General features: G+C 43.0%; 1 protein-coding gene across 1 annotated transcript; it reads right to left on the bottom strand.

Annotated features, from left to right (window-relative positions):
* Window positions 1-3,082: 3,082 nt before the first annotated feature.
* Window positions 3,083-22,603, bottom strand: C15H8orf76 (chromosome 15 C8orf76 homolog). Its single transcript, XM_027949701.2, has 6 exons — window positions 22,453-22,603; window positions 20,060-20,155; window positions 19,130-19,273; window positions 14,260-14,717; window positions 9,863-9,995; window positions 3,083-4,606 (listed from the first exon to the last, which is right to left on the bottom strand). The coding sequence occupies exons 1-6, from the start codon at window positions 22,564-22,566 to the stop codon at window positions 4,409-4,411; spliced, it is 1,143 nt and encodes a 380-aa protein (XP_027805502.1). The 5' UTR covers window positions 22,567-22,603; the 3' UTR covers window positions 3,083-4,408.
* Window positions 22,604-23,094: the final 491 nt, after the last annotated feature.

The following is a 23,094-nucleotide window of genomic DNA, read 5'->3' as shown; positions in this document are numbered from 1 at the left end:
TTATTCCAAAACCAAGAGTAAAAGATGCAAGCCATCCAGAGTAGGATTTTTGGGTTGTAGGTAACAGAAACCAGCTCGAGCAATCTTCATTTAGGGATTACTTTGCCTTATTTTCTATTGCTGTCTAACACATGACCACAAATCTAGTAGCTTATAACAACACAGATATATCACCTTATAATTCTATAGTTCAGAATTGACACAGATCTCTCTGGGCTAAAATCAAGGTGTCAGCAGGGCTGTGTTCCTGGACACTTTAGGAGAAAAACATTTCCTTGCCTTTTCTTTTACATACTACCCAGAATTTCTTGGCTTGTTCCCTTCCATAATCTTTGAAGCTACCAACATAGTATTTCTGTCTTATTCCATATGCTGCCATCTTCCATTTTTCAAAACCCTGGTGATTATCTTGGTTCCACCAGGATCATCCAAGATAATCCCCTAAAGTCAGCCAATTAACAACCTTAGTTCCCCTCTGCCATATAACCTAATGTAGTTATAGGTTCTGGGGGTCAGGGGTTAGACATCTTTGGGGGGGAATTATTTTGCCTGCTATACTCATGGAGACGTCAGGCAGGCTCTAGAGGCCAAGAAGGAACTGAAATCAGGAAGCAAAAAGCAGACAACTGTCCCTTCTGCCTCTTTTGGGGGATCACCTGAATTTTCTGTCTCTGCAGATCTCTCTTCCTGCTCCTGTCACCTTGGCAAAGAGCATGCCTCTCTCAGCTTTTGAGCCTGTTAGGTTTGGATACACAAGAAGAATCTACTTCTGAAGCCCTTGGAGAGAATCTAATTATTTCAGCTTGGGTCAGGTAACTTCTGCCACTCCCTAGCAGTTAGGGCGGATGAGTACCAATATGGCAGCCAGGTACCCGCCACTGTGGGCCAGAGAGTGGTTCCCATGAAGCAGGCAGGTAGTCACTAGCTCAGAAGCTGAGCACAGAACACCAACATTTTAGGCGATGAAGCCATCCTGTTTCAAGGAAGAGAAAAGGACAAGGAAGACGAATGCCTGCCCTCTGTTTCTCCCCACTCCCCTTCAGGAAGTCCGCCAGTGGCTGCCCTTTGGGAAGACAGGATTGGAGCTGCCACTCCTTGGACTGTTGTTCTGCTGGCTTGGGGCATTCTTCCAGCTTCACTGGGTCCACAACACCAACCGAAGGCCTGGGTTAGCCAGGGGATAGGGCCAGGTATGGAGAAGGCAAGCTCCACTGCGTCTGACTCAATTGGATGCGCAGTTGAACCAGCAGAGCTGCCGTTTTTAATGAAGGCCCTGAAAAGCAGAGTGGAAACTACTTTCATAGACTGAATTTCAAAAGCATTAGGAAAGCTGCTCTTTAAAATGATCTTTTTGTCTACTGTGGCCTTGGATTCATTTGTAGATTTTGACCTGTTTTCCTGAACTGAAGCACATCTTTCCTGAAATGCCATACTGCACAGGTGGATACAGGACACCTTTGGTCCTGGTGGTCAGGCTCTGTAGGGATGGGTCTGTGAGTTTCTGGGTCCATGCTCAGGCTGCCTCTATAAGGGCTAATGCTCCAGGGAGGCAGCAGTCACGGCATGACTAAGGCTGAGCTCCACCATTAAAGGGTAAAGCATAGAGAGCATCTGAGAGCCAATGATCTGGCAAGGAGGAATCACACAATGAATTATTTAACTCTTACAATCACCTGGACAAAAGCACAGGGCACTCTTACTTTTGGAATCAGGAATATCCCAACAGTGACCTCTGAGCTGATATCTGTAGGAAAGCAAAGTGTAGACAGGGCGGAGGAGGGGGGCGGGGGTAGAAGCAGGGGAGAATGTGCCAAGTAGAGGTTACTGGGTGGGCAAAGGGCTTAAATAAAGGAAGCCTGAGGAGCCCAAGGATGTGAGAGGGAGCCAGAACCAGAATGGTACCAAGTGGGCAGAATGAGTGAGAACTCATGGGCCAGGGCCAGGCTGCAGAGGGCCTCACAGGCCTTGTGAAGGACTTGGATATGGTCTCTATAAGACTCTGGCTCCAGCATGAAGTCATAGAGGTCTAAGAATGTAAAAGGGAAAAAAAAGCCTCTCACCAGCTCAGGCACCCAGCAGAGTTCTCCTTGGGAGAAAACACCAAAGATAGGCCTGTGCGAGCACAAGAGGGAAGGAGTTGGTCTGGGTTCACCCACCCACCCAGAGTGCAGTCACATCCGTGGCAGCCATTTGCTCATCCTGAGTGACTCACTCACTGACAGGGCAGGCGTCTGAACAGGCAGGCCTGAAGGCCTTTCCTCAGCAGTCACTGCCCACCTTCACGCCTCCGCCATCTGTGCTGGAAATGGCCATGAGGACTTTGTATGATGAAATCCAGAAGTGCCCTATTTTCATCGTCCTTTCCCCACTCTTCCTGACAGCCAGGCATCGGAGGTCAGCAGGCCTAGTCCTCACCTGCATCTATACGCCACTGCCAGGAAGGTGAGGCGGGGCGGGAGTGAGGTGTGGGGAGGATCCACGAAGATCACTAGGGCCATCAGGATGGTGAAGACGTGGGTCTGGGAGGACAGCCTGAGAGCTAAAAATGCCCTCAGGACAGGGCAATCCACAACTAGACCACAAACTCCACGACAGACAGCATGCTTGACACATAACAGGAGCTAATAAACAATGGCTAGGGCTGGGGATGTGGCTCAAGCGGTAGCGCGCTCGCCTGGCATGCGTGCGGCCCGGGTTCGATCCTCAGCACCACATACCAAAAAAGATGTTGTGTCCGCCGAAAACTAAAATAAATGTTAAAATTCTCTTTCAAAAAAAAAATGGCTAGCAGGTGAATGAATGGAGGGAGGGCACTGGGGGCTGTTGAGGGATTTTTCCTAAGTTTTAATGGTTCTTAAAATTGAAATATCTATTAATTATACAGTCTTTCTTCTCATCTCAGAGATGAAGGGTTAAACTTGCAATTGATGGGCACATTAAACCAGCCCATTTGGGGAAAGGAGGGTAGTGGGAAAGGTGAAGCAAGCTGGAAGAGAGTGTGGTTGGAAATCTTGAGGACTCCGCCTTATGCCCTGGGCTGGAGTCTTTGCCCTCTGCTGAGAAAAATAAGTTGTGCAGGACATTTGATGAGGTATGGGTTTATTATTAAATTCCATTTATAAGGGAGCTCCTCCATCACAGATTATTCATTCAGGCATGGTGGCGCATGCCTGTAATCCCAGCCACTTGAGGCTGAGGCAGGAGGATCTCAAATTCAAAGCCAGCTTCAGCAAAAGCGAGGCACTAAGCAACTCAGTGAGACTCTTGTCTCTAAATAAAATACAAAAGAAGGCTGGGGATGTGGCTCAGTGGCCGAGGCGCCCTGAGCTTAATCCCTGATACCCACCCCCCCCAAAAAAAGGCTCTTTGTATGACAATGTTCCATGAGTCTCTCCTGTTTCTGCATGCCTTATATGTAATGCACTTGATACTCTGTGTTCCAGACTGTCTTTCAAAGATGTCTGCACAGCAAAGGAGACAGTGTCTCCTTCTGGCGCAAAGGGCAAGCATGCTTACTACTCACTGCAACAGACTGGAGTTTACTAACTCAGGGCTTCTCTCCTGTAACACAAGCCATACAGTGCACATTACAGGAGGTGCTGGAGGCATTCATGTGTGCCCATGCGTGACAGCTCCATGGAACCCACAGGAAAGAGGAGCTGATGCAAACATGCTGAAGCTCATACTGCTCGCTGGACCTTGTGTTATGAAACCCTTTATTTCTAATCTAGAAGTCTCCTGTCTTCTCTCAGCACCCAGGCTGTGGCAGGCTAACTTGATAGCTTACAGATTAGGGTAAACTCTTAGACCCTTTGCAGTATTTTTTTTTTCCCTTTGGTACCGGGGATTGAACTCAGGGGCACTAGGCCACTGAACCACATCCCCAGCCCTATTTCACATTTTATTTAGAGACAGGGTCTCACGAGTTGCTTAGTGCCTTGCTTTCGCTGAAGCTGGCTTTGAACTCACAATCCTCTTGCCTCAGCCTCCTGAGCCGCTGGGATTACAGGCACCCTTTGCAGTTCTTGACACACTCTACTTAGAAATGGTTTATTCTCATATTTCAACATTCTTGAACACTGCTGATGAATTTACCTGAAGAAAAAAAGTGGATTCTTCACTGCTGGCTACAATACAGTAACTGTCTTTAAGAGACCATATGATATGAAAGCCTCTTTTATTTGCTTTCCCAGCAGATGCCTTCAAATGGAAAGTAGGCCGACGATACAATATAAAGGGAAAGCAAGAAATCTAAAAAGAGCAAAATACACTAAATGCACTGTCAGTATAAATAATCTGGGAAAGAAGACATAATTATAAATTCACTTTTTCCATGATCAGCAATCCTGTCTGAAGTAAACAAGGACAATTAATACTGTGCAAGATGTTTTTGTTTTTAAATGGACCTCTAAGCCAAGATCTGTATCTCTGTATGGAACTGATTTTCAAAGGGACAGAAATGGTCTTTGATCTTTCTGAACCACTTGTCTTCAAATTCTTTCGAGGATGCAGTCACCAAGGCAGTCAGAGCTGCAGAGCCAATGTTCTTCACCTCTGAGTGAACTTCTTCTTTTATTTTTTCTTGAACGATATCTTCTCCCATAACCTGTGGCAGAATAAAAACAATACTGTCCCAGTAAAAGAGGCAGCAGACATGGAACAGAAGATCAGGTTGTTCATCAACTACAAAGGCCTTCATACAAAAAGGGAAAGTACTTTAGCTACCAGGGAACACTTCCAACATATTCAAAAGATATCTATTCAGAATTTGTCATCCAAGGATCATGTATGTAACCATCACATATTTCCACTCTTCCTCCCAAGTGAAAGAATTGCTGAAGTCTGTCCTCATGCAGCTGCAGTACCATCTGGCCTCCTGGGAGCATCAAGTCAACCTTTTTCTATCAAGACACATGCCCTCAGTGAGAATGCAATTACAAGTGACTCTCCCTCCTGGAAAACAGCTGAGAGGACCAGGCAGAGCTTGGGCAGAATATGACTGCAGCTGTGCATGGGGCACAGGTTCCTATCACCTACAAGTTCCCTAAAGCCATCAAAAGCAGCAAACAATTGAGTAGTAGGAGCTAGGTTGCCTTTTCCTGACCCAAAAGGAGACCATGATCCTGCTGAAGCCTACCCAATCTTGTAAACTTAACAAGCACAGTTACCCAATGAAGGCACAACACTTCCCCCTACTGGTCAGAATCAGGCCAGGATGAACACAGGGTCACATCCCCAGATTCTGGGTTAGTTTCTCTTTGGTAAGACTCACAAAGTTAAGTTCTAGAAAGCCTTACCTGACATCTTCAAAATGTTGGAAGTGGTGCTAAACTGTTTTATACTTTTTTATGAAGGCCTTCACAAGCTTCTAAGTGATCAGCCTTACTAAAATTAAGTTCTAAAACATTTAATACCATTTGGCATAAAAGAATATTATAGAGTGGTCAAGCACGAATGCAGAAGAAATTTAGTAACATGGATTTGGACTAGATGATTTCTATGGCTCCTGCAAACCTGAGATCCAATTTCATGAAAACTCTACTTAATTAGAAATACAATCAAAAAATGGTTCTCAGTGGGTTTGAATCTTCATAGATCACACATTTTAGAGGAAACTGCAATGAGATGTGGAATATTTATTAAAGGATGGTATTTTATCAGGTCTAAGATACTTTTTGAATTTTGACATCTCTGAAATCAAGATGTAGTTTATGATGCATCACAGTGTAAATGGCATCTTATTTTTCTTTTAGTGGCACATCAAATAATAATGTTTTACAACTGATGACTTCCTAGATTCAATGAAGTACCAAATACTTATTACATGTTCAACATAGGGGAGTAAGTAAATAAATTATAGTTCATTCAAAAACTGGATGCATATAGCCATTAAAAATTATGTACTCAAATAATATTTAAGAATCTCGAATCATACCCATGTCACAGTAAAAGTCACAAAATATAAGTTTGGCAGTTACTAAAAATGTTCAGCAGAGTTACATTATATGACCCAGCAATTCTATTCCTAGATATACATCCTTAAAGACAGGGACACAAACATACATGCATACTAATGTTCAAAGCAATATTATTCACAATATCCAAAAGGTGGAAACCACCCAGACGTATCCATCAACAGATGAGTGGATAAACATGGCACATACACATATAGGGATGAGGTTGTTTCGCTTTGATCTTCCCAGTACTGGGAAACAAACCCAGGGCCTCACTAATGCTAGGCAAGCACTTTACCATTGAGTTTTACCCCTACCCCTTTTTATTTTTTATTTTGAGACAAGGTCTCACTAATCTGCTCAGACCCACCTCAAATTCGCATTTCTCCTACATTAGCCTTCTACACCACAGTCATGTGCCACAATGCCTAGCCATGAATGAAGTTCTGATATATGCTATCAAATGGACAATCCTTGACAACAGTATACTAAGCCAAACACAAAAGGGCAAATGTTGTATGGCTCCCCTTATTTGAAAAACCAAAAATTGTAAATTCACAGAGTGTAGTTTAGAGAATATGAGAGGTAGAGGGAGGAGGGCATGGGGAGGCTTTGCTTAATGGGTTTATAAGTTTCTGTTTGGGGGGATGGAAAAATTTTGGAAATACAGTGGTGATGGTGGGACAACACTGTGAATTACTTAATGTCACTGAACTGTATGCTTAACATGATTATGATGGCAAATATTACGCTTTCTACATATATTTTATCAAAGTAAAAAAAAGGGGGGAGGGAAGAACCATCTCAAAATGGAAGATATATAAGAGACAAAAGGACCAAGTATAATATGTAGACTTTATCTGGATCTCAATTCAAATAAAACAACTAAAAATAAAAAGTAAAAGTATGCAATCAAAGAATATTTAAGCCTATAGGGTCTAGGTCATATCATAAGTCAATTAAAATGAAGGGAGTATAATACAAATAATCCTAAAGAGGGTCCAGACATTCATTACTTTTGAAAAGTTCCACAGGTGTCAGATGCATCGCCTAAGCACAGAACTATCATCCCACTCAAGTGACAGATTTCCCCAGCATGGGAAGAACATAATGATGTTTAAGACATGGTCTGGCTTATGAAGACCTAGAATTTAGATGAAGAGATGAGACACATTCCTGTAACTTTTTAGGGTTCAGAGAGCTATCTTTTCAAGCAACCACTTTATCTGAGTTTAAAGAAGGAAAAATCACCACAGGCAAGAGTATCCAGGAAAGCTGCCCCAATGTATGGGACCTCAGCTGAGATCTGAGGATGAGAAGCTAAGCAGGTAGAGACTGGAAGCCCCAGGATAGGTCTGCTAGAGATGGAAAGACTAGTCTAGTGGTGGCAAAAGATTGTGTAAGGAATTCTTGGTTAGTAAGTTTGGGGTTACACTCTGCAAGGCCTTGGATATCACATTAAAGATCCTAGATCAGACCCGACCTCAGAGGTAACAGGGACTCATCTTAGTTTTTAAACAAACAGGTAACATCGTCAAAGCAAGTCAAGATAGATTCAGGGGGAAAAGCCAGGAAGCAAGGTGAGACGAGACAGAGGCCACTGTGAGAGTCAACCTGAGGTGGAGAAGACTAGCTGCTAATGTGGAACAGAAACCAAAGATGGAAGCTGAAGGAGTGTGGGCTTTGGTGGGTGACTGGCAAGGCTAACCCCAGATGGAAAGAGGCCCAGAGCCAGTGAGGTTCCAGGTCTGGAAAGAAGAGTGACAGACAGTATCAAAGAAAAACAGTTAAGTCAGATGGCTCTTTCCAATGCTCCTCCACTTCCTGAGAGGGTCTGCAAGACTGACGTAAGTGCTTTCACGTCACTGGAAGTGACAGTAGAATAATCAATAACCATCTCAGTTACCTCCAGTAGTAACCAACCAGAGATGTGAGACAGTGCTCCAGAGCTGAGGCAAGAGACACAGACTAAACCAACGCCAAGGTGACAACTGAAACCATGGGCACCATTACGATTTCAGAGATGGGAAAAGAAAGGCAAAGAGAAGAGAAAACTGAAGTGAAACCTTAGAAAACGTCATGCCACAGAAGAAACCAGGAGTCCCAAGAGGCAGAGGAACACTAAATAGCAGGGCATGGTGGCCCATGCCTGTAGTCCCAATTACTCAGGAGGTTGAGGCAGAAGGATCATTTGAGGCCAGTACTTGAGCCCAGCGTGGGAAACCCAAGAATGAAAATGAAGGTGAGGGCAGAGTGGAATGAGACAAAGGAAGGAAGGAAGGGAGGAAGGGGAGGAAGGCGTAGGAGAGAGGAGGAAAAAGGGAGGAAGGAAAGAGAGAGAAATATAGGAGATAAACAGGGTAGTGTAGCCTCTAAGAAGTAAAGAGACGATTTAAAAATGAGTGGCCAGGGCTGGGGTTGTGGCTCAGCAGTAGAGCACTTTCCTAACACATGCAAGGTACTGGGTTCCATCCTCAGCCCACATACAAATAAATAAATAAAATAAAGGTCCAACTACAACTAAAAAAAAAAAAGTGAGTGGCCAACAGACATTCTATGCAAAGATAAAGGAAAACAAAGACTAAGGAAAGGCTGAGATACAATTACAAGAGGCAGGTGCCTGTGTGTATCCACGGGCTCAAGGGAAAAACCCTATAGGAGGCAGAAAGTTACAAAGGCCAAAGGAGAGCAGACAGAGAACGCAGGGAAAAGTTCATAATGAGCCAGCTTAGTGTTGGGAAGAGAGAAAGAAGACTGGCAGTAGAGATCTGCAGTTAAGTACCTTTTTTTCCCTTGCTGGTTATGAAACCCAGGACCTCAGGCACGCAAGACAGATGATCTAGCACCCAACTTCAACCCTAGCCTCGCAATAAATACTTTTTAAAATCTTTATCTATTTGTTCTTTTGGTACTAGGATTAACCCAGGAGCATTTTACCATGGAGCTATATCCCCCACCCCTTTTTATTTTTTCTTTTGAGACAGGGGTCACCACCATACCCAGCATAATAAGTACTTTTTGAAAGAATGACAACAGGAAGTATACGGGTGAAGTCATTCTCAGGGAAGAGTACCAGAGCTGTAAAGTTTCAGTTGTGTACTGAAAGGAAGTAGCATGAAGAGCTTAAAACATAATCTCAAGTGCCATCTTTAAAAAATTTCAACAGTGTACTTTACAAAAATCCAGCTTTTTTTTTTTTTAAGAGAGAGAGACAGAGAGAGAGAGAGAGAGAGAGAGAGAGAGAGAAATTTTTTTTAATATTTATTTTTTAGTTTTTGGCAGACAGAATATCTTTGTTCATATGTGGTGCTGAGGATCAAACCCGGGCCGCATGCATGCCAGGCGAGCACGCTACCGCTTGAGCCATATCCCCAGCCCCAAAAATCCAGCTTTTAAAAAAGAAAGTTAATATAGGATGCAAATGATGACATTTGTATTTCTCTGCAACCACCAAAGTAGTGACAGAGTGGAGCAGAAAGAAAACGAACTTGCAGCTGACCCACACTGGTTTTAGACAAGTGCTACCACTTAAGGGCCAACCTCAGGGGAGTCACAACCTCCCTGGGCTTCTATTCCAGCTCCATCTGTCCTCACCAGCTATGAGAATGAATGGAGGAAAAGCATATAAACCTGGCATAAATGTGAGCATTCATCCTTTAGTTTCTTCAGCATTAAAACAATGAAGGGCATTCAGGTGTCCCAGCAGGCAGGTGCCAACAAGTACTGGCAAGCACAGAACAGCCCTACAGGCAGGCTCACTGCAGGGTAAGGATGGTGAAGAGGCCACATAAAGGAGGGAGACACAGACCTTCTGTAGATGGGATTTGGTTGTTCCTTATAAAAATGGTGTCAGAGCCAGGAAAAATATCTGATGCCTTGTGTCTTATAAACCCAAGGGGTACACTTACCTCAGCGATCCACAGCAAAGTGTCTTCTTTGAAGCTGAAACTTTTCATTTTATCTTCAATTTCCTGTTGAGTCCTTAGGTTCTTCTCCAAAGCAAATGATGTTTGTTGCGATTGGGTGAACTGAAGTAAAAGTCTAAAAAACCAAAAAGTCCCCATGAGTGGGCTCCACAACATAATGAGCCCCACAAGGCTGGAGAAGGCCGACCCTCAACAGAACTTTCACTTGAATTCCTATAGCTCCTTACTCTGAATAAACTGCCCATCTTTATGCTGGAAATTCATCTTTTCTAAAGTCAATAGATCAAAACGTCTCAGAGAGAGCTTTAGCCAGCAATACCTCAAAAGAGCTCCCTGTGGAAGGCAAGTGGCTAAAAGCACATATAATTTAGATTGAGAAAAACCACTTTCCAGTCAGACTCCCCCCCCCCCCAACCACCTAGATTTGTTTCTTTGAAGCCAGGGTTTTATGACCCTTCCATTCCCTGGACCTCACAGCATCTGGACCTCAAAGACTAATTAGCTTCACTGGTAACTTCAATTACCCAAAGCAGGGCCAAACCTTTGATGACCCTCTTACAACTACTCTGCAACTGCCTTACCACTGATGTCCCACGGTGATCCTAACCTGGTCCCCTCTCTTGCTGTTCCCCCCTCCATCCTCATGTGGCTCCTCCTCCTTCTTATAGAGAATGTGCAGATTTTCCCAATTTCCCTCTGGCCTCATTGGTCCCTGTGGCATGCCCAGGAGGACCAGGCTCTGCTATTTACTCATTTTGTGTACTGAGCAGTGCCAGACATGGCTCCAGGCACTGAGAGATACTGGAGAGAAGACAGACCTGGGCTGGCCTCACAGAACGGAAGGAGAGAACACACAAGCATAATTTCAGGTAGTTAAAAGTGCCACAAAAAATAATCCATGAGAGTGTGTCCTTAGAATGGGACAGTGCAGAAAGGTTTCCTGAGATACCATCCAAGTCAAGACCTAACTGATAGGGCACCAGCTAGGAGAATGTCTGAGGGAAGGGGCCTCCTGGCCAGGGGGAAGGAGGCCCTGACAGAAAAGTTTGATGTGTGAGAAAATTAGAAAGAGCATCAATATGGCCATGGCACAGCCAGGGGAAAAAATGCTGCTATGGAGCAAATATTCCCTAATTCCTGTCAAAACCCGACTCCCACTGTGTTGGTGTCTAGGCACAGGACCTTTAAGAGTTAAGTGCATGAATGCATTAAAGCCCTGGGTTGGGAGTGGGTTCCTGGTGTAAGCATGAGTTCAGCTGACTTCCTCTCTGGTCCACATGTGCATGCTCTCTCTTGCCATCTGATGCCCTCCATCACGATAGCAGAGTAGGAAGACCCTCATCAGAGGCTGGCACTTGATCTTGGACTTCCCAGGCCCCAGGATTGGGAGAAATAATCTTTTTTTTTCTTCTTTTTTGGCATTGGAGATTAGGCTCTACCACTGAGCTACATTCCCAGCCCTTTTTTTGAGACGATTTCTCACTGAGTTGCTCAGGTTCTTGCTGAGTTGCTAGGGCTGACCTTCAATTTGTGATCCTCCTGGGTCACAAGAATGACAGGTATGTGCCATGGCACCCAGCTGTGTTTCTTCCTTGATAAATTAAGCAGTCCATGGTATTCCGTTATAGCCTCAGCTAACAGACAAAGACAAATGTGGAACTGAAGCAACTGCAATGGCGCTTTCTACAGGAGAAGGTACAAAGACGCACTGCTGTCTCAGCGCAACCCGTTCATGTCACCTGCCCCGTGGCCGGAAGCAGTGACCATTTTGCCATACTTGCTTTCTTCCCTGTCTCTGTAGTCACTTGAAAACAGAGCTTTTCCTTTCTATATCACGTTCCTTCATTCTCAACCTTCAGCCCTCTGCAGCTGTTCTTCTCTCCCTGTCCTCCTACTGAAATCGGCTGCTTAACAGCACAGACGACTTCCTAGTTCTCAAGCCCTCTTCTCAAGTAATCCTACTTGACCTCCACAACCACCCAATTGCTGATCTCCTTCTAATCCATAGCTCCCTTCTTCGAAGTGTGACTTTTATTTCCTAATGAACAACTCCAGATGGGTGAGCCACAGATGTTGAGCCTACATCATTCCTTCCACCCTGAATCTGCCCGGTCATCCTGTGTGTCTAATCTCAGCAAAAAGCAGCACCATCCACCCAGGACAAACTGCCTTTCTCCTCACACCCATCCCCACACACTCAGCGGGCCTCCAAATCTTGTCGATTCCATACTGCAAGGACATAATTTTCTTCTTTTGTTTCCTTTACACGGTACTAGGTAAGACTCTACCACTATTCACCAATCATTCCACTGCCTCTTCACTGGTGTCCCCAATTCCAAATATCTTCTTCTAGACCATCATCCCAGCCACCAGGTCTCACTCTGAATCACTGCTCTGACCACACCACCTTCAAATACTCTCCAGGTCTTTAGCTCAAGGAGCAAAATCTTTAAGATGACATCTAACATCTTGTGCTAATAATAATAATAATAATAAAAAAATCCAATAGCAGCGAAAGTACCAAAAGATAACATTTATCATTTGCCTACTATATACTGCACAGTACAGTAAGTACTTAGATACTTTAATACTACAACCCCACAAAGTAGGCATTTCCCCTATTCCTCCATCTATGAAGAGGAGGAGCCTGGAGCCCAGAGAGTTTTGCACAAGGTCAGACAGCTGGCAAGTGGAACAGCCCAGGTTCATTCACTCAACATCAACAATTCACTGAGTTCTTCAAAATCAGATCAGACTCCAAAGTCCTACCTCTTACTTCCTCTGCTTCTGGCATGGTCTACAGACTACCTACGGCTCGGCTCCTACCACACGCTGTTCTTACCACCAGACTGTGGCTGTTTTACACCAGCACCCCTGGCCCTTTGGGCTGTGCTTTCTCTTTACTCTGCATGCCTTCCCTTGCCTTGGGATTATAACAAGGAATGAGCAAGAACTGCATCTAATGATGGCCCTGGACTTCACAGCTTTGCCACTTTAGGAATGATTTTAATAGATTCCTAGTCCATCAAATAGGATCCTAACAGTAACCCCGGTCATGAGGATTGAGATGAAATCATGCACACGATTACTTAGTCCTTGGTTGGTGAGCATTCCCACCAGGTACATTTGGCAGAAACACCATCCCCTGGAAAGTCTCTGAAGCCTTGGTTCTTCCTGCCACACCAACAGCTCCCTTATCTTGTTCCCCATGGAATTCTGCTCACACTACTGATAAGCTATTTAGCACCTGTGTGCCAGTCACTGACTAGATAATTACAAAATTGTAAGGAAAGGGACTGTTTTTTTGTTTTGTTTTGTTTTAAACAATCTTTATGATCCTAGTACCAAGCAAGGGCCTGGCACATGTGCTTTTGAAAAAAAGTGACACAGTCAATGCCAACTAAGTATCTATGAAATAAATTTTAAAATTTGCCAAATAGATGCCACTTCTCACTTAAGCCTCATTGTTAATAGTTCTTGAATTCTCCAGAGAGAAAATATAAAAATATGTTCTCAAGATGGTGTCTATTTCTTCTCTCATAAATTATAGAACTGGTTAAGGGTATTTTCCCTGCCTTCTTCTCAAATTCTTATACCTTAAGGATTCAAAGTACTTGGAGTCCTTAGGGGCAAACCAGGGGAATTATTTGTAGAATGAATTTAGAACTGTTTATTCACATGATCAGCAATTCAAACACAACAACAGATTTTCTTCAGATTTCTTTGGAATATATGAATAAAAATTTCCTTCTTTAAAACAGCTGTTTTCCCTTTTCCAATTTAATTTTCCTAATTTTTTTAGTGTTTTCCAATTTTAACATTCTACACTGAGCACTCACCCCAGTTGTATTCATTTTTTTTTTTAATCTTTATTTATTTTTATGTGGTGCTGAGAATTGAACCCAGTGCCTCACACGTGCGAGGCAGGCACTCTACTACTGAGCTATAACTCCAGCCCTGTATTCTTTTTATATATATATATATATATATATATATATATATATATATATATATATATATATATATATATATATATTTTTTTTTTTTTTTTAAGTTGGAGATGGACATAATACCTTTATTTAATTTATTTATTATGTGGTGCTGAGGATCAAACTCAGGGCCTCACATATGCGAGGCAGGCACTCTGCCACTGAGCCACAATCCCAGTCCCCCAGTTGTATTCTTGAGCAACTAATAATGTTTCAAAGTTTTACGCAATGAAATGACATATGTTCAAAGGGGTCTGTCTAGATCATAGGAAAAATTCAAAAACATACACCAAGTCTTGCTTAGAACTTTTTGAAATAAATGAAATATATAAAATAAATGAAGCCTTTCCCCTGAGCTCCTTCCCCACCCTGTCACACCACTCAGCTTACCTGGTTCGGATCAGAGAGGCACATGCTTTCATCTGAGTCTCTATCAACACTGCTTCTCCCTTTCCAGTCACACAATTCTGACTGTTTTTAAAAGCTTTCTCGGTTTTCTGGCCATTCCTGACACTTGCTTCCACAGAAAGCACAGAGCTCTCAGGCACAGTTTCAGGGAAACACAAAATACAGTCCTTTCCTGAGTGTGGAAAGGAGGACAGGACAGTTTTATTACTTGAGGTGAAAGTGTTCTGTCTCTGAGATGATGCAATCGATGCTGAAAGAGCTGGCCCTAGATTCAGGTAAGCCTCTGCCAATTTGCCCCAGCTCCAAGGATTAAAAGGATGCAAAGAAATCAGTTTCTGCAGGCAGAAAATTGTTTTCTCCAAGTTCTGCAAACCTGAACAAATAGCAAGTTGGAGGTAGAGCACAGTGGTTAAATGGTCTGTATTGGTAGCTTTATTTTCCTGAGGAGAAAAGGAAAAAAAAAAAAAAGATAAAAAACCGTAATTGTAAAGTGTTTTCCATATAAAATAGAAGATACCCAAAAAGATGTCTAATGTATACAACGTAAATTGTATGTTATACATTAGAAGTATCTTTCAGTACTCATACATTCTGAGTGAACTAAATATACTTCAATGGATCACAAGCTTGAAACCATAAACCAAGAGCAATATATACTACCTAGCAAAATAAACATCAGCCATCCCAAACATCCAAACGTCATAATAAAGTAACAATTCATGTAACAGTGACAAGTCCAGCACCAAAAAATATAAATGTCAGTTTGAATTCAATTTTTATCATTATCTTTGTTTTCAGCCAGACATCTAAAAAGACCCAAGCCAATTTTCTTAGGCCCTGTCCTAATGGTTCCATTTTAACATTCATGCTTTCAAAAAACCCAAAAGGTAGCTGGGCATGATGGTGCATGCCTATGATCCCAGCAACTTGTGAGACTGAGGCAAGAGGATTGCAAGTTCAAGGTCAGCCTCAGCAACTTAGTAAGGCCCCATGCAACTTAGTGAGACCCTGTCTCAAAAGAAAAAAATAAAAAGGGCTGGGGAGGGGCTGGGATTGTGGCTCAGTGGTAGAGAGTTTGCCTCACACATTCGAGGTGCTAGGATTGATCTGCGGCACCACATAAAAATAAATAAATAAGATAAGGATATTGTGTCCATTTACAACTAAAAAGGGCAGCAGGGAGGGGGCCTGGGGATATAGCTCAGTGATTAAGCACTCCTTAGTTCAATTCCTGGTACAAAAAAAAAAAGGTGATTTTTTTTTTTTTAAGTCCATCTGACATCTTGCTGGGCTTAGAAATCTCGAACATGACAGCCCCGAACATGACAGCCCCGAACCCTGGGTGCTTCGTGATGCATCACAATTGAATCCAAATGCCTTCCCTGCTAATTCTACCAAGGCCAGCCATTTTTGGCCAGAGGAGGTTGCTTGGTTTCATTCTGATCAGAAAACCCTTTTTAAGTCTCCTTAACCAGAACCACCACCTCTTGCCTAACCTGCCATCTGGCAAATACCCTTTGGATTAGGAAAAATAGGCCTGCTTTTTCTAAAGTCTGCAGAAAGCAGATGGCAGATAACATTATCTTCAAGCTGCTGTGAAGGCTAAGGAAAGCCTGGCCTGTGAGTGCCCAGAGCAAGCTTCTGCACACAGCTATTCAGAGAGTGCAGCAGGAGCCAACTCCACGCTGCAGGCGAGAGCAACTGGCACGAAGTCAGGGGAAGCCTGTGGAGGCTGAGAATATTCCCAAATTAAGTGAAACAATATGAAATAAAGCCCCATACACTTTTGGTGATACTGCACCTCATCAAAGACTGAATATACCTTGTTTCATTATTATTATTTAGTGTCTAGCCTTCTCAACAAGACCATTAAGGTCCATGAGAATTTTTACTTAATGCTAAATTCATAGTGCAGAGCATAGTTCTTCAGCCACCATAGATGTTAATTAACATGTAAACACAGAGAGGTTAGATATCTTGCCTGAGGCCACACAGCTGATAAGCAGAAGAGTTATAGTCAAATATAATATAATCTACAAATATAGATTTGCTATCTATTTTGTTCAACATTACACACTGATCTGTCCCTCTACAGAATGTGAGAAGACAAAAAACTATGAGGAAAAAAACAGTCCTGGGCCTGAGCTAACAGCAAAATAAGAGACCTCAAATAGAGAAGAAATTAAAAAACAAAACATCAGGTTACTAGGAAATGAGAAAACCTTATAGATAGGCAGTATCCATTAGGGTAATATGCAAGAGACCCCCAAAAGGGGTGAGAACCACTAGTTCCCTGCCCAGCAGGTGCCCAGAAGACTGATAACCAGTTCTGAAAGTCCTGACATGTTACTGAAACCTTCTGCCTGGTCACCACTTGAGCTAAATGAAAAAAAAAAATCATTCTCTAAGCCACAGGAACAGATGCACTGAGTGAACCACAGAAATGGGACCTGGGGTCCCTGCTACTAATCTAGCTGCTGCTGCCTTTAGTGAAAAAGGAAGAGGGTTAAGTTCAAAGATGCCATACAAGAGTGAGGTGATGGAAAAGCAGAGCAGTGCTGTGTCTGAAAAGGCTCAAGCTGCTGTCGATTTGCAGACCAGGAAGACTGGGAATGAGCACAATTAAATCCTGGCTTCAATGTTCATAGATTCTTTCCAGAGTAAAGATTAAGCTGCATTTGAATAAGAAAACAAATAACCCAATCAACAAATGGGCCAAGGACCTGAACAGACACTTCGCAGAGGAGGATATACAATCAATCAACAAGTACATGAAAAAATGCTCACCATCTCTAGCAGTCAGAGAAATCCAAATCAAAACCACCCTAAGATACCATCTCACTCCAGTAAGATTGGCAGCCATTATGAAGTCAAACAACAATAAGTGCTGGCGAGGATGTGGAGAAAAGGATACACTTGTACATTGCTGGTGGGACTGCAAATTGGTGCGGCCAATTTGGAAAGCAGTATGGAGATTCCTGGGAAAGCTGGGAATGGAACCACCATTTGACCCAGCTATTGCCCTTCTCGGACTATTCCCTGAAGACCTTAAAAGAGCGTACTATAGGGATACTGCTACATTGATGTTCATAGCAGCACAATTCACAATAGCTAGACTGTGGAACCAACTTAGATGCCCTTCAATAGATGAATGGATTAAAAAAATGTGGCATTTATACACAATGGAGTATTACTCAGGACTAAAAAATGACAAAATCATGGAATTTGCAGGGAAATGGATGGCATTAGAGCAGATTATGCTAAGTGAAGCTAGCCAATCCCTAAAAAACAAATGCCAAATGTCTTCTTTGATATAAGGAGAGCAACTAAAAACAGAGCAGGGAGGAAGAGCATGAGAAAAAGATTAACATTAAACAGGGACGAGAGGTGGGAGGGAAAGGGAGAGAGAAGGGAAATTACATGGAAATGGAAGGAGACCCTCATTGTTATACAAAATTACATATAAGAGGATGTGAGGAGAAAGGGAAAAAAAATCAAGGGAGAGAAATGAATTACAGTAGATGGGGTAGAGAGAGAAGATGGGAGGGGAGGGGAGGTGAGGGGGGATAGTAGAGGATAGGAAAGATAGCAGAATACAACAGTCACTAGTATGGCAATATGTAAAAACGTGGATGTGTAACCGATGTGATTCTGCAATCTGTATACGGGGTAAAAATGGGAGTTCATAACCCACTTGAATCAAATGTATGAAATATGATATGTCGAGAGCTTTGTAATGTTTTGAACAACCAATAAAAAAAATAAAAAATAAATTAAAAAAGAGAAAAGAAAAAAAAATATTAAGCTGCATTTGAGAGGATAGGCAGGAAAAGTTCAAGGTCAGCCTGGGAAACTCAGTGAGACCCCCATCTCAAAATAAAACTAAAAAAGCTGGGGGTGTAGCTCACTGGTCGAGTGCTTGCCTAGGATATGCAAGGAGCTGGGTGCCATCTCCAGCATCAAAAAGAAAAAAAGAACGGAAGGAAGAAAGAATGAGTGGATTGATTAACTTGCAATTAATAGAGAAGGGGAAAGAAAGAACAAAACACAGCTGGATTTTACACTCTTAAAGGACTTTGAGAGGTTGAAGTCCTAGGCAGTGAAGCCCTGGGCTAACAAAGATGAATGAGATGGAGAAAGACAGCTCAGTAAATGCTTTTGGGGCTGACCTCTGATGACCTACACCCATGGGGCCCAAGATCTGTGTGATAGTGTCTCACTAACACCCAAAAAGAAGGAAAACTGGTCTTTTTATACTATGACTGGTCAATTTAGACCAGTCAATATTGGTCAATTTAGACCAATATTTACACAGAAATCAACAAGTAAACCATAAATGCCCTAATCTGAAAATATAAACAAACAAAATTACAAAGAATTTTCTTTATCCTTATAAAGTTTCTGCAAAGTCTACTTAAAAATAAAAAGGACTATTAAGCTTGACTTGGAATGAATATTTAGTCATGTTTTTATAACTTCTGCTTACAGAAGTAATATATGGTACATTGTAGAAATTTTGGAGCACAGAGCCTAAATAAATCTAAAAAAGAAAATAGATCACTCATAATCCTGCCCTATTAACACTTCCTAAGAATAAACCTCTGCAAATGAGATTTTCTCAGGCAATAAATTTCAAGCTTATTACAGGAAAAACATAACAAGAAAATGATTATATCTATAGCTCCAACTGTTCCTCATAATAAAGCCCTTACACGGCTCATGATTTTCTTCTGCTTATGCAAATCCACCCATTTTGCTTCTAGCAAGTTTTTCATTTTGTCCTTTGAAAATAAACCATGAAACTGTCCTTGGTATAGGAAAATGTGTGAAAACAAGCAATGAAACGACTCACCAAGTTTGCAGCAATCTCTAGAGCTTCCATATGTCTTCCCAGGTGAGCAAGACACCGAGCCTGGCCTTCCTGGACATCCCTTTTCATGGCAAAATTGGTAGATGACAATTTTTCAGAGATACTGGAATACTCCTGCAGTGCTTTCTGACAATTAGTTGTTTAAAAAAAGAGAAGAAGAAAAGAAAGATAGAAGAGGACTCAGGATCAGGTGATTTTTTTTTCCCTAGATGGAAAATAATGTTATAATTGATCACACAAAGAACTTGAGTGTCTTAGTACTACTTTGCTCAATAGTAGAGACAGAATGGCTGGAGGTACAATGACCAATACCATAGAAAGCATTCCAGAGCCAAAAGATCAGGCTTCAAATCCCGGTTTTGCTGCTGCCTTGCCATAGAACCTTTCCATCAATATCATCATGAAGATGTAAATATGAGAAGTAACCTGGCTCTTAATTGTTCATTCTTTTCTTTTCTTACACATTCTGAGATGCTCTTGTAACACCATGAGATTTCTATGCTGGAGACACACAATAATGAGAGAGCTACTGAACCTAAGGAAACAGATCTACAGGGACCCCAAAAAGATTCTTTTTTTGGAGTTATGGGAAACAAAGCAAATTATATAAAGCCACATAAAACAGTATAGAAACTTGAGAGTCTAAGATTATTTAAAAAAAAAAAATCCATCTTCACCAACACATTCATGGGCCTGGGGATAGCTCAGGGGTAGAGCGCTTGCCTAGCACATGTGAGGCACTGGGATCAATCCCCAGCATCACATAAAAATAAATAAATATATAAAGGTATTAAAAACTAAAAACATTAAAAAACACACACTTATTACATAGTACACTGTTAGTCACATATGCTGTCACTGATACAACAGAAGCTCACTACAAGTACCACAGCCTTACATGTGTGATCCTACCTGATACTCCTGTCGTCTGTAGGCCAGGTCCCCTTTGAATTTCTTGATAGTTAGAACTTCAACATCATCACTGCTCTCAGTTTCTTCATAAAACCACTAGAAATTATGAACAGAGCACATTACAGAGAGTGAAGCTATGCTCTCATCTCATCCTCAGGAGTAATTTTCCATAATATCATCAATTAAACCTCAGAAAGACATACCTCTTCAAGATGAGCCTAGGGAAAATATCCAACAAAGAATAACAACTTTAATGATGACCCAGTTTTGATTAAAATTATCACAAGTAATAAATCTATTGATAATATTATCTCCCCAAAAAAGCTGCATGAGAAATGTGGTTTTATTTACATCATTTCCGATACCAGTGTGATGCCTGGGAATTCCCTACCTTTATCCTGCACAGTTCACAATGGTTTTTTAAAATGAGATGTTTTCTTTTAAAGTAATTTTAGAGAATGGAATAGAGACTGACAATTCTTTATGAAAAAGACATAGAAAAAAGAATTATGGTTGAGGTATTGTTAGGAAAAATGATGAAAGGCACAAAAGAATCTAAGCAAAGAAGGAGACAGAAACCAAGGCTAAAAGGAGGCTTTAATGCAACCAAACACCAAAGGGCAACGGGAGAAATGCCGGAGATGCCCACCTGGGATGCTTTCCTTGCTTTTCTACTAGTTTAAGTAAAGCACATGGAAGCTGAAGAAAGCTCATCCCTGGCTATTATTAATGTGAATGTAACTTCATTTGTGAGGGTTCCACCTTCACATCATAATTGCTTGCTGTATTTCTAAAAGAGCTGTCTGACTATCAGTGCTTCTCTGCTATCTTAGTAAAATCAGTTTTCTTGGCCTGATTCATCACAGTGAAGAAGACCAGGAACCATTTCTCTGTTCTCCCTCAAGCACTGCGTCAGCCCATAACAGTCTATGCAATGGACCCACATTTTCCCTGTATACACCACTGCTGTCTAGTCACTGTTTCAGATTAGCCAGTCCCAGCTTTCCAAACCGAAACCTATCAACCTCCATCCAATTTCCATTATCCTAGTGGGAATGATGAAGCACAGCTGGCTTCCTGATGATTACCTATATTCTCCCATACCATGGCAGGCCAAGGATTCAGAGAGATGATGCCTTCCAATACTCCCTCTATTGAGGAAGGAGGGAAGAACCTTGTGAACAGGGTGGAAATGCCTGGATAAGGAAGCAGGCCAGGCAACAGAAATCTTCTAAGCCAAACTCTTATTTTCAACAAGGGAAACCAATGTAACTACAATAAGGCCTCCTTGAGCTATTTGTGAGCAGCAGATTTTCAGACTCACGCAGCGAACATATTCTTAAGTAAAGAGACTTTTGGGTTTTACTTTATCACTTGGCCAAGTATCTTCATAAACAGCATCTCATTTCACTTGCACAGTAACCCTGTAAGCCAGCAAGTGTTTTTCCCAAATGAGAAATAAGAAATTGACACATTGATGAAATTCAAGGGTCCTATCTTAAAACCAGAGCTTTTTAATGCTCTACCACAATACAGCTCAAGCCCAATCCCTGTTTTTAGTTTACACATTGAGTACTGAAGGTCACTTTGACTTTGTGGATATTAAGAAAAAATTGGAAAAAAAAAAAGTACAATTCAGAAATTACTGAGTCCCTGGCGTCTCTAAATACAGCTTACTGAGGAACAAATAAGAGAATCCATGTAAGAGAACCCAGCACAGTGCCTGGTTCAGGTTTGCATAAATACTAGCTATGCCCGGAGAGATGACATTTACCTCATGAAATATTACAAAGTAATACTCTACTAATTCAAGAATACGCATGGACTTCCTATTTTGAACAAAACTGTCAGGCACTGCAGAGTGGGCATCAAGTTAAGAACAACTGTCGTGTGACCATTTAGTGCTGCGGTCTAAGGGCTTCACGAGCACGTTGACAAGCGCTTTAAAGAGAAGCTAACAGCGGGTAGGGGCGCCAAGACAAAAAAATTTCACTGGAGGAGGGAATCAGAAGACTTCCTGGAGGAGGTGGCATTTACGATGGGCCCTGAGAAATGGCTGTGCCTGGCTCGATGTGGGCTACCAGGGCGTTAGTGGGCACGGAGTTCAGGGCGGGCAGGTGCGCGGACGTTCCCGTTTGGGGACGCACAGCGCTGAGGTTTGCAAAGAGGGCTGTGGCCCTGAGCGCGCCGCAGCAGGGTCGGGAAGGCACCCCAGCGCCCCTGGAGACTGCGGGCCGGGGTGAGACAGCACTGCCAGGCCGTGTCCGGTGCTCCGGGGGCCGGAGTGGAGCAAAGCCTGGCGCGGGACGCTAGCGCCAGAGAGCGCGTCCGCGGCGCCGGCACCGCGGAGGGCGAGGCCCGGGTCCCTCGGGGCAGAGGCCCCCGCCCCTCACCTGCGGCTCGCAGCGCTTGGCGCGGTAGGGCGCGGGGGGCCCGGGCCGCCTCTGCGGCCCCTCTTCGAACACCGAGTCCTCAAACTCGCCGCCGATCCAACACCCGGGATCCATGGCGCGCCCACGACGGGGCACCGAGAGGAGGCGGTGCCTAAAGCGGAGCCGCGTTTGGCCAACCGGAAGCGGTGCGGCCCCCAGGACCCGGAGCGCGGCATGCTGGGACTTGTAGTCTTTGTGAATGTACAGGGGCTGGTGGCGGTGGTCGGGGGCAGTTGTTGAGCTGAGGTTTTTGTCTAACTCGCGCACTTTCCGAACCCTAGGACTAAGGGTTTGGCTTCTCCATGTCAGGAGGTGGACAGAGCGATCCTTACCTTCATGCATCAAAAAGCCCTGGCCCAGTTGGGCTTGGTGCGCACTTCTGTAATCCTGTGGACTCGGAGGCTGAGGCAGGAAGATCGCAAATTGGAGGCCATCCAGACCCTGTCTCAAAATAAAAAATTAAAAATGGCTAGGAATGTATCAATGGTAGAGGGCCCCAGAGTTTAGTCTCCAGTAACACACACAAACACATACGAGCTCGCGCACGCACAGCAGTTTAAGTACCATTATAAACCACTGACAGTATTCCAGCACTGTTAAGCA

Source organism: Marmota flaviventris, chromosome 15 (assembly GCF_047511675.1).
Source record: "Marmota flaviventris isolate mMarFla1 chromosome 15, mMarFla1.hap1, whole genome shotgun sequence".
Lineage (NCBI taxonomy): Eukaryota > Metazoa > Chordata > Mammalia > Rodentia > Sciuridae > Marmota > Marmota flaviventris.
Note: the sequence above shows the minus strand (reverse complement) of the source record. Positions and strands in the feature narration are given on the sequence as shown.